Source organism: Fundulus heteroclitus, chromosome 22 (assembly GCF_011125445.2).
Source record: "Fundulus heteroclitus isolate FHET01 chromosome 22, MU-UCD_Fhet_4.1, whole genome shotgun sequence".
NCBI classification, from domain to species: domain Eukaryota; kingdom Metazoa; phylum Chordata; class Actinopteri; order Cyprinodontiformes; family Fundulidae; genus Fundulus; species Fundulus heteroclitus.
In genome coordinates, this window is record NC_046382.1 from 36,028,591 (window position 1) to 36,043,350 (window position 14,760).

At 41.3% G+C, this 14,760-nt stretch overlaps 1 protein-coding gene across 1 annotated transcript in view; it reads left to right on the forward strand.

The window, feature by feature from the left end:
- The first annotated feature begins 5,715 nt into the window (after nucleotides 1–5,715).
- Nucleotides 5,716–14,760, forward strand: part of LOC105933345 (sprouty-related, EVH1 domain-containing protein 2) — a 34,740-nt gene continuing 25,695 nt past the window's right edge. The window contains exon 1 of the mRNA XM_012872830.3: nucleotides 5,716–6,337. Within this exon, the coding sequence (XP_012728284.2) occupies nucleotides 6,312–6,337 (26 nt within the window). The 5' untranslated portion in view covers nucleotides 5,716–6,311. The remainder of the gene's footprint in view (nucleotides 6,338–14,760) is intronic.

A 14,760-nucleotide genomic window follows, 5' to 3' on the forward strand; every position in this document is an offset into this window, starting at 1 on the left:
TCATTTAACTTATTGTTTAACAAGCTGGTCCCACACTAACTCCAACACTCTGAATGTCTGTATGAAGACTGTAATGGTTTCAAAGTGTTCCACAGGAAATCAAAGCAGTTTGACATAATCCAATCAGGTTCACGAACGGCTATCAGATAAAGACAATCCCACATGGGATGGCCCCACCACATCAGTCTCACAACAACCAGTGAATGGAACCATCAGAGTCATCAACACATACACATACGAAGCTTGTCTACAAACAAGAGGTCTCACTTTAACAGAAACTGTAGGTGTGTGTCTCTGGAAGAGTTTTGGTAGAAAAAGGTCTGTTCTTCATTCCATCAGTGACTAGACAGATAGGATAGAAGATATTTCACTCAAGAGCAGCAATACTTCTAAATACTATTGTTCAAGTGAAAGTAAGAAACTTGAGAAAATAAACTTCTGACGTCTGAACCTTTCAGAAGTGAACTTTCTGGTGTTATTTGATTCAATGTCCTGCTTAGAGACATTTCTTGCAACTGTCTTGTACTTTGACTGTTTTTAGCGGTATGCAAAATAAACGTTATTAGTTTTTCACAAGGTAAATACTGACAAATGAACTATGACGTAGACCCAATACGCACCAACAGCCCAAATAATGAGTTATCCAAGCACGTTAATCTTGGCAAAGAAGGGCAGTCCAGTTTTTCAGGAGCTCCAAACTACAAACTAATGTGGACAAACCAGAAACTTGTGATGGTGTACAATTATCCAGTGATCAGTTCATTGCTGAAGTTATAACGTTTGGATCCAGGAATGGTATCAAACCCAAATAATTTGTTTCATTTCCAAGTTAGAGAAGCAGTGGGATTTGTCATTTGTTTTCGGTGAGGGAGTCAGCTAACCATTATTAGCTGATTACAAGATAACAGCATTTTATTCTTTCAAACATTGTAGCAACTTGTTCACTTAAGGGCGTTTTATAGTGCTGTGTGTATCTGATTAATTTAACAAGATACACATTATCTGTAGTGCAACTAAACATTTGCTTTTTATTTATTAGGCCTACTTTAAAAGGGCCTAGTCACAAACTTACCTTTACAAATTTCTGCACATAAAGGTTTTCCCATTAAATTATCGCACCCTGTTGGCTTATTATATTTTGTTTCTGTGTTTTTCACTGTGTTTTTGCTCAATTTGTTAGTAAACGAAGAGCATTTGTGTGTATTTACCATAAGACGATCGCTGAACTGAGAGTACCATACTGCATTTGCGCACAACGAATAAACAAGGAGAAGCAATGGAGCCGAGTCAGCAACGTCCAGCGAAGGTGTGAAAAGAAAGAGGTAAAGTAACCCTGACCCTACATATCAGGTTGGTCTTCGACCACGCAGAGCTGTGACTTTACTGCAAAGCATTGCGGGAAGGTTAACTGGCTCTTTACACTGCTTGCATCCTATTTTAGCTGTAGTTCAGAAAGGTCAGATCAGAGACCTTAAATGTAGCTTTAAGGATTCTGTTAATGTGAGAATAGAAACAATTAAGCTTTGAATTTATTCTGGACTAATATTTTAGTGATGAAGCTTGTTTCATTGAAACTAAATAAGTGTGGTCAAGGATTTACTTAGCTTAATGTAGTGTAATGTCCAGCTCATGTTTTTACTTTTGGTAATACATGAATAGAAATAATTAAGCTTTCAAAATGTTAGTCATGACGTTTGTTCCAGTGAAAAATTGAAACAAAAGAAGTTATTCTGGTTGTGGCTTTAGAAAAGGTGGACAAAAATGACTTTTGATCAAAAAAACCCAAGGATTTACCTAGTTAATTTCTTATCATGAATAACAACAATTAAGTATTGTGATTTTATGTTTTCTATATGTTTGTCAACATATAAAACAAGTCTAGTCAAAGATTCACTCAGCGTATTCCTCTGCTACTGTAATGTTTTTCTTTTTCTATGTAGTATTTCCCTCTGTTATGTTTTTTCTGTTCATGTACTGCACTTTGAATCGTCTTGTCACTTAAAAGTGCTGTACAAATCAACTTGCCTTGCCAACAATGTGTATGTCTGCTGATCACGCCCGGTTCAGGATCAAAGAGGACAGGTAGACACTATGAGGTGTTTTGTGTTTTGCAACGCTAGGCAGTCCTTTTGGATTTTGAGGTTGTAATTGGTGACAAACAACTTACCTGATCTGAATTAATACTTACAGAGACTTGTTTTTTTTTTTCCAGCCTAAAACATAGGAACTTCCATTTCTGATTAAAAACCGAATGCCTTTCTAAACCATACCCTTACATCAATCATGCAGGGCCAATAGATCAGAATCAACTTTATTTGCGAGATATGTGAACACATACGAGGAACTTGACTCTGGATTGTACAAGGCTCACGATGTGTTTACATATACAATTACGCATTAACATAATAGTGCAATAATAAAATTGACGGGACCAATATTTCACTTTTCTACGACGCAGCAAACTAAAACAAAAGTCCAGCTCATGTTTTTATTACTGTTTTCATTATCTATCAATCAGCTTGGTGTATATTAAAGTCCTACCTGGTAGAAAAGCTCGAGATCTGCTGTTAGAATAAGCACGGGGAAAAAAAAACAAGGTACGTCATGATGATGTGAAACTAAGTAGTGACCAGCAGAGGGCGGTGCACCATCACAATTTTATCCTGATCTTTTTTTTTTTTTTTTTTTTTTTTTTTTTTTTGAATATTATTATTATTATTTTGTCAAGCAAACTTGAAAGGAAAGCAGCAATGTTGGCAGCTTGTTCGGGGGTTTGAATAGCAGAGCTGTTAGGCAAGACAAGTGACAAATCTCATCTAAATTGTTCACTCTTTAGTAGATCAATAGATTTTAAAGAGCTCAGTCCGGAGATTGGTTTACACAAAGGCAATTCAGGATTAACCGAGTCGTTCATTGACAACTTGGTAAAACGTTAACAAGATTAGCCTATAAATCTTGTGTTTGATCAGACATGTACACACTCTTTGATTGTTTTTTTTTTATCGTAAATTAATAAGAGTTTGCATCTCTGCGAATTTTATAGCAAACTGGGAATTTTGCAAATTACTGTGGAGGTCCAAACTTGGCACAGTTCAATAAAAAAATTATTCCTTCTCTTTTAAATGTCATTAGATAGTAAAAGAAATATTGACAACTATCTATAATATAATATGTGTGTTCATTTGCCATGTGTTACTTTAATGGCTGCCTGCTGTGTCACATCATTTATTTATTGTATCAGTAGGTGTGTGGGGTTGCGAGCTGTTCTCCAACTGTAGTACAAGGGCTGCCTTTAGACGTACTCAGAAAAAGTGACAGTAATAATTATTTGCAAGGTAAATGTGAGCAAAATAACTTTGATGAAATGGTTGACAGTTGACCAGGAACAAGTTCAGGTGACTAATGATAAAATGTTGTGTTTATCTCTCAGCTCAGCACTTGGATCTGGGAGGGATAGCCATCAACCGTGTTTCAGTCCCAAGTTCAAAAGGCAGTGGGATTTGCTGATTTAAGGCTCACAAATCATCCGAAGTGCAAATCTCTTACCAAAATTATACTTAACTATCATATCAATGGAAGGTGTTTAAGATTATGACAATCAGGTTGCTGAAAAATGGCAAAAACAAATTCTTGGATTTCTGATTTCCAGAAACCTTTGTGCTGATTTTTTCCTAGTTTAAACTTGAAAGTTTGAACTTCTGGGTAGTTGAACATATTACGACACTGTATCCTTCAGTCACGCAGTAACTAATGGATTACAATGTTTGTTTGTTTTCTGAAAAAGTCTAAGGCTCCATCCAAATACCCTTAATTACAGCTCCTAGCTCCTGTTCCTTGACCTTTCACGAGGTCAACAGTATGAACACTGGTGAACAGGAAAGGAGCTTCGGACTGCTGTGCCAATCTTGTACAGCCTTTAACTCATGGATGATTCTAGTCAAATCCGGGCCTGCAGCCCTCCGAAAATGAACTACCAAGTGTGCGCTTTCTTCTCTCCAGTCGATTTCATTCATTTCCATGAGGTGGACTGTGCTTATACGTCATGTCACACAAAGGATTGTGGGATTGCCGATAGCTCCTAAGCACCGCTAAGGGGCATCGCGAGGTTCCTATGCTAAATTAGCTGCGAGAAGAAACATTACTGACTGCTGTATTCGGACACCACTGATGCACTTCTGCTTTGCCTAAGAATTCCTACCCAATAGAAGTATTTGGATGAAGCCTACGTATTTTTCTAGTACTCTTAAAATGTCTGTGGCGGTACTTGAAAACTTGGTGCCTACTGGGGTGGCACCTTCTATGAAAAGTTGAGAGCCAGTGCTCTAGTCAAGTCTACCTGAAAGTCAGCCCCTTTCAGGTGATACTTCCTTTGCCTCATGAGAAACCGATGGTTACTGACATGAAATAGGGGGTTTGATTTCAACCTTTCAAGCCACTAACATTACTCCCTGCATCCACCTCGGGGAGAAGTCCAAACACTTAACCACTAAGAGCTTTGTTAAACCCAAAACAACCAAAACCGAGTGAAAAGCCGAATGACAGCCCGGATGGAGCAGGTGCAGAGAGTGCAGAGCCTCTAGAATGTGTCTGATCTAAGAAATATCCTGATCTGCAGAGTCTGATGAGGACAATCTGTTGAGAATTATACACAACAGCCTACCTTGTATTTAACACCATAAATCCTTTTGGGGGCGCTGCCACACGTCTCATGCAGGTTACTCAGAAAAATGTAACGTGCTGTAAGCCACACCCCTTTGGTTCTGCGATCTTAGTATCATAATCTGAAAGCCCCTGAAACCCATGATCTTGGCAGATCGACTTGCTTGTACAATCAAAAAAGACAAAGTGATCAATAATGGTGCAGGCCAACCGTCAGGGTGTATTTGACAAGCTGATGAAAATGTACATTATTTCATTAAAAAAACATTAAAATAATGAAACAAATAGTCACACTGCAATAATAATCGTATCACAATTTCGTCCTCATATAAAAGCGTGCGATGTCACAACGATATAAGACACTTAAACCTCTGCTTTGATACGTTTGGGAGGACATTCGCTGTTGTTTACGCCCACACCTGATACGTATCTGAGCGGTCAAGATCACAAAACCTCAGGCGGGTGGGTACATTGTGATCATGGAAGGGACAGACAGCAGTAAAGGAAACTGGCTTAATCAAAAACCAAGAACGCAGTCACCACAGCGATCTATAATATCGTTTTCCTAATATAATGCGGACCAGATCGTGAACTAATTCGATATGATACATATGACTTCAGGGCGAGTTTGATTCATTTTACATTCAAGCGTTTAACTATACACTTAACTATTGTAAATAAATACATTTACTTGTTAATTTTTTTTATTCATTTAACATCTTATTTTGATTATGATACACGGTACATAAATGTTATTTCGTCCTATATTTGTTCAGCACATTATGTACATGATTTGAAAAAATCAATTGGATCCCTGAAGTGTGTGTGCGTGTGTGTGTGTGTGTGTGTGTGTGTGTGTGTGTGTGTGTGTGTGTGTGTGTGTGTGTGTGTGTGTGTGGCTCGGAGGGAGGGGGTCGCGTTTATCAAAGGGCCACTATAGGCTAAAGCTTGCAGCCGTCTTGGGCCCTCCACTAAAATGTAGCACGACGTCACCGCTTCCGCCCAGCTGCCCTCCCCTCCCCTCCCCTCTCCTCTCCACACTCCACCCCCAGCCTCCCTCTCTCTCCTCCCCCGGCGTCGTTGGAGCAGCTCGGCCGCCTGCAATCCAACATGGAGTAGTGAGAGATGGGGCTCTAGCGGGGCCACCCCTCGGCAACAGCAGCGAAGACGCGCTTTTTTTACGCACAACTGGAAGCGGAGTCGTCGGTGAAAACATGCGCCTTAGGACTTAAAAAAAAAAAAAAAAGCGGAGCGTGTGTGAGGGGAGTGTGTGTGTGTGTGTTTGGGGAAGGTGGGGGGGTTGGAGAGAATCAAGAGCTGAATTCGGCAGCCAAAAATTACCAGTGCAGCCTGCGTTTATCCACTGGTTGGGTATTAGAAGTTCCAGGCTGAGGAGAGGAGGTCCTGTGTTTTTTTTTTTTTTTTATGTTTTTTTGGCGATCCAGAAGAAAACAGTGTGGCTTCAGGAGAGGAGAAGAGAGAATTTCAGAAAAAAAAAAGGCTGTCGAGGGCAAAGCCTTGAGAGCCGACACTCGCACAAAGGCGCAGGGGGGATTTATGCGGAATTGGACACAGCATCGGAGGTGAAAGAATGACGAGTGAAAAGTATGCAACCGCCGTGGTACATTACCTGAGGTGAAACGAGGGGAAAAATGATAGAGGAAACACACCCAAACGAGTAAGTAATGCAGCTTTAAGATCCCCCCCCCCCCTTCCTTCACCCCCCTTTCTCCGAGCTTCTAAGTTAGAGGTGCTTGGAGCAACTTGGTGGAATGTGAAAACTCTCCTTGCTATCTGTACTTCCCTTTAATCGTGTTTGTGTTTTTACGGCTCAGTGCATCGACAGTGTGCGTGTGATCTTTCTTTCCTCGTTGTGTTCTTATGTTTTTTTTTTTTTTTTTACGGTGCCCCTCCATATTGTGTTCAAGAATATAGCCTAAAGAAGGCGAGAGAGGGAGAGAGAGAGAGAGTGTGGGAGGAGGAGGGGAATAAGCGTGGGTGGATCGGAAACATTTTCTGAAAGGATCTCGAGCGAGAGAGCAGCGGCGAGGCCCTGTTGCAGCGTAACTTGGGAACTGAGGCGCGCTGCGCCCGGAACGCGTACAGATCCAGCCGCGCCGGCGAGCGTGGCGTGGCGCACCGGTGGCCGCGCTAAATGCGGCGGCGGCGCTTTTTATTTCTGTGCTGCTCGGCCACATCTCTGTGTTTGCTTCCAAACCGAAGGGGAGGAGGAGGAGCAGGGAGGGAGGGGGGGGGGAGTCTCACAGGATATGAGATATCCGATATGCCTCATCCGCCATCTCTTTCTCAATCGCCCTCATTTGCATAGCCTACCGCGCTCCATTCATAAAAAACACACACAGTAGGCTACAGGGATCGGGGCCGACGGCTGGCTTTCACAGGGGGGAGGGGGGACCTGCGTCTGGTTCGGTTCTGGGCGAGTCGTCGCGGGTCTCCGCTGTCCGCCTTCTGCGTAATGTAGCTCGGCGTGCGTAGGCCCAAACGGAGCTGTTTACGCGGAACCAGTGGATCTGGGTGAAGCCGAATGCCCCCCCCCCCCCCCTTCCCCTTCCGTGTTGTTTTGAATAGTAGGCGACTCCTAAACTCTATTAGACTCGTGTTTGTTTTTTATGTGCGTGTGTGTTTTTTGTTTTTTCTTCCTTCCAGTCGTATGAGCCGGGCTGCTGGGTGGCAGTGGCCGCCTGTGCTGAAGTGCCGGCGGGGGTTGGAAGGGCGAAGGGCAACCGGATGGGGTGGGGGGGGAGGGAGGGTGTTTGCGCTGCGGTGGCGTGACGGCGGCTCATTCATAAAAGCCCTCTAACCTCCAGCGCGTCCCCATTCATGCCTGCTGGACGCGGTGTAGTCAGTGAGAACAGCCCCGCGTCCGAGCCTATGCGCCCCCCCCCCCCCCCCCCCCCCCCCCCCACCACCCACCCCGGTCCCCCAGGGAGACCAGTCCCTACCCTGGCACAGGCCTGCGCTCGCTGACCAGCTGTGCTCTATTAAAAACGAAAGAAGGAAAGAAAGGGAAAAAATTATATATCAGTTTTAAATATTATCCAATAAAATGACTTTGCTTCTAATCAAGCCTGTTAGATGCCTGACCTGAGGCTCTTATAACTTCAGAGATCTAACATGTAAGTGTGTGTGGAGTTAGAAAATGGCTGACAAACGCGTCGTCTGTTCACACAAGGAAACATTCATAGTCCGATGATCATGTAAACAAGAGTAAAGTCATAAAAGGTTAGTTTAATCCTTTCAGAGACTCACGGTGTCAGTCGGTGCCTCCTTTCCTACTCTACGGAGTCTGTTTGGAGAGGAGGCCTGGGTGAGATTCTCACCCTGTGATGACCTCAGGGGAAAAACACAATGGTGGGCTCATTTAACCAGCGGCTGCACAATATGTCACAAATCTATAATCGGTGCAATATCACTGTACGCAGTGAGCGTGTTGTGAAGTAAAAGCGTGGACTGAAATAAATGTTAGCCAGTCTCAATAGTCCAGGTAGAAAAGTACAAAAAAAAAGGAGAAGAAATTGGATAGGTCATCTGGACGGGTACTTCTTTGAATACGTTCCGTCTTTTCTCAGAGAGACTTCTTCAGTCTGTAGAGTTGTAGCTTAACTGAGCCTTATAAGCAGTTGGGGAATAATGGAAGTACCATCCAGTCAGGCCCTCTGTGCCTGTAATGTGCTTGGTGACTCTAGTTTAATACAATGTAAAGCATTTTAGAGGGGAAAGAGGTGGGCAGGTGACTGAGACACTAAGGCCCCGCCCACACAGAGACAAGATTAGGTGAATCTGCAAAGGTATTTTGTCGTTTCTGCTGAGCGTCCTCGCGGATCCGCCGTTTTAGAATACAGTAACCAATAATTTTTCAAAACGGGTCCCAGAGTGTAGAAATTTCAGACGGCGGATTTGTCTTTTTGTGTGTACTGTTCTCACGCAGCATCGTCGCGCCATCTCTCTCTAACTAGACGGGCGTCACCCTCGGCAGATGACGACAAACGCGAGGCCTTTCGGTGTTGCGTTCAAGTTAAGATAAACATTGCTTTGCTGTGGATGTTAGCAGCGTCCTCCGATTCTTCTGTTAAAGCCTTTTTTACACCATATTCCATACCAACCCACATAAAGGTCACATTGAGCATCTGTTGCTGCTTGCAGTGTTGTTGTTTTTTTTTGTCTTTCTGTGTCACAGTGCCACCTATGGGCCCGGCATACCTACTACAGCACAAAGTTTTATAGAATGTTTCAATAAAACATTGTTGTAGAGATGGAAACAATGATTATCTGGAGAGACTACTTTTTGCTTTGAACCCAAAGTAGAGATAGTTTTTTAATTATTTAACACAAATCATCTCAAAATCGCAACATAAAATTTTTTGGGCTGTACTTGTGTACAAACTTGCACAAACTATGTAAAAACATGTTTAAAAAAAGGACTATACCACTAACTTTGGGTTTTGGCATTTTTTTTTTTTTACCGTGGACTCTTATTTTCCCATTTAGTAAAAAAACTTGACAAAGCTATAAAAAATATAGAGTGAGCGAGTGGAATTGGTTGCAGTGCATAAATGAAAACCTGCCATTGCATATTGGCTCGATTAAGGTCGACCTTCAACTATAGATTTGTCTTTACAGGTGCAGCATGAAATCAGCTGCCCTTAGGGGACAATAAATTAGAACTTCCAGTCAAATTATAAATAAGTACCTTTCATAAAATTGTTGCCTCTCATCTCAGTTTGGCCTGCCTTTGGTTAAAGCTCTGGGGAATCACAACTGAATGGTCATTTGATGGATTCCTTTCAAAATTATAAAAGAGACCTGTAGCAGAATTTTACTAAATTCATCTTGACAGTTCTAAATAAAATATAAATATTTCCCTATATTAATTAAAACATTTGTTAAGGTTATTATTATTGTCTTTTTGTGCTGTTGCATGTAGCCTCGCTGTCTCTTATCTCTTTACTGGACGGAAGTAGTCATTGGGAAGATTATCCACTATTTTGTGTAATGCGGTTTTCTTATCAGAAGAAAGGCCAGTCATGGGATTAAGGCAGGCTTAGGACATACGGGCACACCTGTTTATACTCGTAGTGTCACGTATTCTTTCATGGTGCCAGTACACGGTTGCACTTCTCACTCCCTCTTTTGCAACTTCAGCGGCTCGTTTTCTGACTTCTGTCGCGTCGCCGTCTAGCTGCAGATGCGACTGTCTTATCTCCTGCTCGGACTATGAAGTTGTCAATTTTTAAATGTACGTTATCTTTGTCATATCCCCAGTTTTGAAGACCCTTTTCGCTCCTCAGGATAGTTATTACACTTTTATAAGAGTGCACTGCCCTCCCCTTGCACAGAGTAACGCTATGAGCAGAGGATGTATTGATCGGGTGTGAGCTGCTGCCCAGTCAGCATGTGCACTGTCAGTATTGGACAGGAGATGCTTAGTGACATTCAGCTAAGGTCGACATGGAGTTGAAACCGAATCCGTCCCTGAAATAAAAAGCAGTCATGAACTGGTGAACACAGCAGTGACTTGTACACCCAGTATTTTCCTTCTTGGAGACCTTCCTGTCCCTCGGTTTTTTTTTTTTTTTTTTTGTCTAAGTTAGCTGAATCTGATATTAACACTTTAATAAGTCTGACCGAAGCCAGAATACTCACTTACCTAAACCAAACCCAGAAAGACAATTGAGTTTTTTGCCGTCTTTGGAAGCGGATCTGTTCCTGTAAGCCATTGTTGAAGGAGAGCCATAAGGGTTAGGGTATACAGCAAACATTTAGAATACCAAAGCCAAAATTTAATCTGTTTAGCCTACATTTGTAGGTGGTGCTGAAGATTTTGCCTTTGACAAAGTGTCGTCTTTTAGAGAGAAATGATCTCCTCCATTGTGACATTGACAGTGTGGGGAAAAAAACATCACATCATAGACTATGCAGGATACATTTAAATTTGGTGCCGTGGCCTTTCATGCACTGTGATATACCTGGCAATGGTCAACAGAAATATCAACCTGGTTATTGGCCAAGTCCTGACTATAAAACGGGGGTCTGTGATTTCCTGCTGCCATAACGCTGTTACCTGGGTTCACAGATGCAACACTGCAACAGAAATCTAGCCCAAAATCCGTGTTACCCTGTGCTAACCAAGTTTGTCAACCGTACTGAGGACTGAAAAAGGTTGAAGTTCCTCTAGTACCAGGAAGAGCCTTAAAAACCCACCAACCCATTAACGAACTGGAAGCCAGTCAAGTGAGGCCAACACAGCTGTTATCTGCACGTTTTAATGTGCGTTTGGTTTACCAGCTGCAGACGGTGATGCGAGGAAGAGGAATTGCACCAAATGGGTCTTTTTTTTTTAAAATTTTTTTTTTATCGCATGCGTAAACATACGGCATGTCCGCAGATAGCCTTCCTTTGCAGACCCTTGGTATGTTTTTATTTTTTTATTTTTCTCTGCCCCGCTGTACTCCCCCTTCACAGACACACGCATGCACGCACACATCACATGGAACAGATGCTTTCCACAGTGTTTCCTGTGTTTCACAGAGAGGCTCATCACTGCTCGCTCTCCGGAGCCTTTAGGCCATATAACGGTCCAAGCTGTTTATATCAGGAGACCAAACAATGGACCTGGATTGTTTGCCCCCCCCCCCCCCCCCTTTTTTTTTTTTTTTTAAATCTCCACTCATCAGCTGACTTGATGACCAAGATTATAATAGCTGAAGTATTCATTCACTTCGCTGTGTCTTCCCCCCCCCTGGTTAAATCCGTGTACACGACGACTCAGAGGCTGTTTTGCAGATAACTCCCATTCTTCTCCGCTCCCCAGTGAATGAACTCCATGAACTTTCAGTTCTTTGGAGAAGTATTTAGCTAATGTTAAACCATAGTTAGCCTGAGGCCCAACCTAAGGGTACGTTGGTGAATTTATTTCATAAGGTGTTACAAGCAGAAAAAACATTGACAGCATTTATTTTACGGTAACAATAAGTTTATTTGACAGCTTTAAAGCTTTGTTTTATTATTAGTGTATTAGCCATTATCACCCGCAAATTGTTCTGGTATTGACGTGTGGGTTATTGAATTTTTAAGGGCAATAAATCATGACATTAACCTTAAACATGTCTCTTTTTTTTGGGGGCACTTTGGATACAACTGCAGGTCGATGAATTAAAGACATTTAATTTTCCATGTTTTGGTGTTTTGTCCCGTTCAGTTTTATTTTTATACTTGTGGAGAAATGTGGTCATGTATTTAACTGTAGCATATCTGTTTATTTCTCTTAGTCGTTAAGTCTCTTGATCAATTATGGAGACGACTAATGCTAAGAACATCAAACTTCACATGTAAATTAATATTCTGTGAGCCACTGGCGCTCTTTCTTCTTCGTCTTCTTTTTTACTCCGTTTCCTTTTGTTTTCCCTTTGATTCCTGTGAAATGTAACAAATTATGACCTCTGATCAGATCAAATAATCATGAGTGACCTACTGCTGGTAGCTGATTAATGAAGACTCGTGACCGAATTTCCTTACAGTAGACTGTTAAAAAAAATACAAATGATAACTTTAAATGGTTTTCTGGCTAAGTGGGTACAAAAAAAAAATCAATTTTTCCTCGTTTTTGTACCCGAGAGGTTCCGATACTTAAACATCCATAAGTTTAAAATGACCTGCATCATTTGGATGGACTGTAGTCTTTCTGGTAAACAGTTGGTAATGCTAATGAGGCAGTGAAAAAATATTAGTAGTCATACAAAAAGCACAGCATTATGAACGTAGCTGCAGTATACACAAATTTTAATAACAACGTTTCAACTTAGCTACTTTACATTTTGATATTACACATAGGCCTGTCGCGATAATCAATAACTCAATTAATGGCACAATAAATTTTAATCACATGATTAGTTAAAATAAGCATGATAATGTGCTTATGCAGGCTTGCTTATTTCCCCTTGTGTTTCTGCCTCCTCTCTCTGAGACGGGATAGCAGAAAGGTTTCAGTACAGTACATCGGTGTCTGTTCACCCTTCCCTTCTCGTTTACTGAGTGTAGGAGGGGTTAAACCTTGCCAGGATATCCCACAGAAAATGGGGGAATCCTGACGGTATTGTTCTGGTGGGTTGTGTGAGGAGCGTTGCACAATGCAGCTCGAATGAGGGGTGCATCCCTTAACCAGGTACCGTAGTGTGCAATAACAGCTAGCGCGTTGGGTTACTTGACCGGGAGGTTTTCTTCCAGACAGGAACTTTACTGACAGTTTTATGTCTCTCTCAAACATTGAGGCATTTAAAATAAACAATGGTGTCAAAGCCAAACACGACCGCTGCAGGGTGGCGGTTTTTTGGATTCAAACGAAATGACGCTATAAAGATATACATGCGTTATTATCATATTATCATTATCATATTGGTTAGAAAAGGTCTCCAAATGACAATAATATGATTCATCACAATACGTTTTTAGAAAACTGCATCGTCCGGCCTAGTTACACTTAATTTTGTAACATTTAAAATAACTTTACCTTGTATATTTGAAATTATCTCAACACATTTAGGAACAGTGCAAAACCATAATGCTAAAGGTGCCAGGAATGAAATTTTAATGCACAATAAATCACTTTTGAAAAATGGAGGTATCCTTTTATTTGGATTTTATTAATATTTTAAATGTTATTTATAAAACTAGTACAAAATTTGTTTTCATTTATTTGTAAAAGGGACAGTGCTTTGCACAGGGGCACAATTGGTAGCATTGTTACCTTGCAGTAAGGAAGTCCTGGGTTCAAATCCCGGGTTCAACATAAGGTCTTTCTGCGTGGAGTTTGCATGCATGGCAATAGAAATATACACATAAAAACAATCAATCTGGGACGTCTTTAAATGCTTAACATCTTTACAATGGTTCAAGCAATCATGTATGCAACTGAAAATAAGCACAGATAAGTTAAGTCAGATTGGAGGAGCTGCTTTGACTGTTCAATAACCATATTTTTAAGTGCCTAGTAAATAATTTAGGTGTTGACCGATCGAGAATAACAGCCGGCATTATAGTCCATGTTTGTGAAGCATAATAGGAGAATACTGCCTGTCCAATTTACAGCAATAAATAGCTTAAGTAAATCTTAAGAATCAAGGGTGTTTAAGAATTTCTAAACATGGGCTGGTAGCAAAATCTTAATGCGTGATTTTACTACAGCTTACAACAAGTAATGTGAAGGCCTTTCACAGGTAGCTGTAAAAATCGCTAAACGCCTCGTATGGGGAAGCCCTGAGTGAACAGGCTTCCTAGTGTTCATCATGCAAATAGTTTTCAGTTGGTTTGATGCCCCAGAGCTGGACCACAGTTTGTCCAATTAAAAGATAAACCATTGACATCTGACAGTTTATGTAAACGAAGTCCACCTGATCAAACACACCTCGGGCTGACATTGCGTTGGATGTCTGTCAAAGATGCAAAGAGGATTAGAGAGCCCCCTTCGGCACTTTCACTCAGCCCAAAGCGTTAAGTCGAACCAAGAATAAGCGGATGTGAGGCTTTATTGAAGGTTTGTAAGAGGTTTAGGACCAATCAGCTTAGTTTCAGTAGAGTTAGTATTAACTGAAGGGGCCTCCAAGTCACTTTTGGAGTATAGTTAGCGGAGCAATGCTGGATATCCGCATTTCCGCAGAGGTGTTGGAGACAAGATTTAGATTTCTTTGTCTGTTTTTCACTTTTTGGCTTTCCTGTTTTATTAATTTTGAACTAATTTTTCCCCTTAAAGCAAAATTTATAATCAACACCAAAATTAATCAAAGCCAGACATGGCTTTGAGGATGTGTTGATCTCTTTGAACAGCATAGTCGTAGAAAACCAGGCGTATTCGATTGGATTTTCTTTTTAGAATTTTTTCGTAATGTGAGCAGGTGAAAACCTTCCCAAATAAAATGTAAACACTAGTGACTGAACTAGAAACAGGCTCAAAATTTATGAAAACGTTCACATGGCGTTTGTCTGTCCTAAACACGTTTGAACAATTTTACAAAATAGTTTCAGTAACGCTTTTCTTTTGATCCTTCCTGTCTGGCTTGTCAATTTGTACCCATATACAGGCTGTTT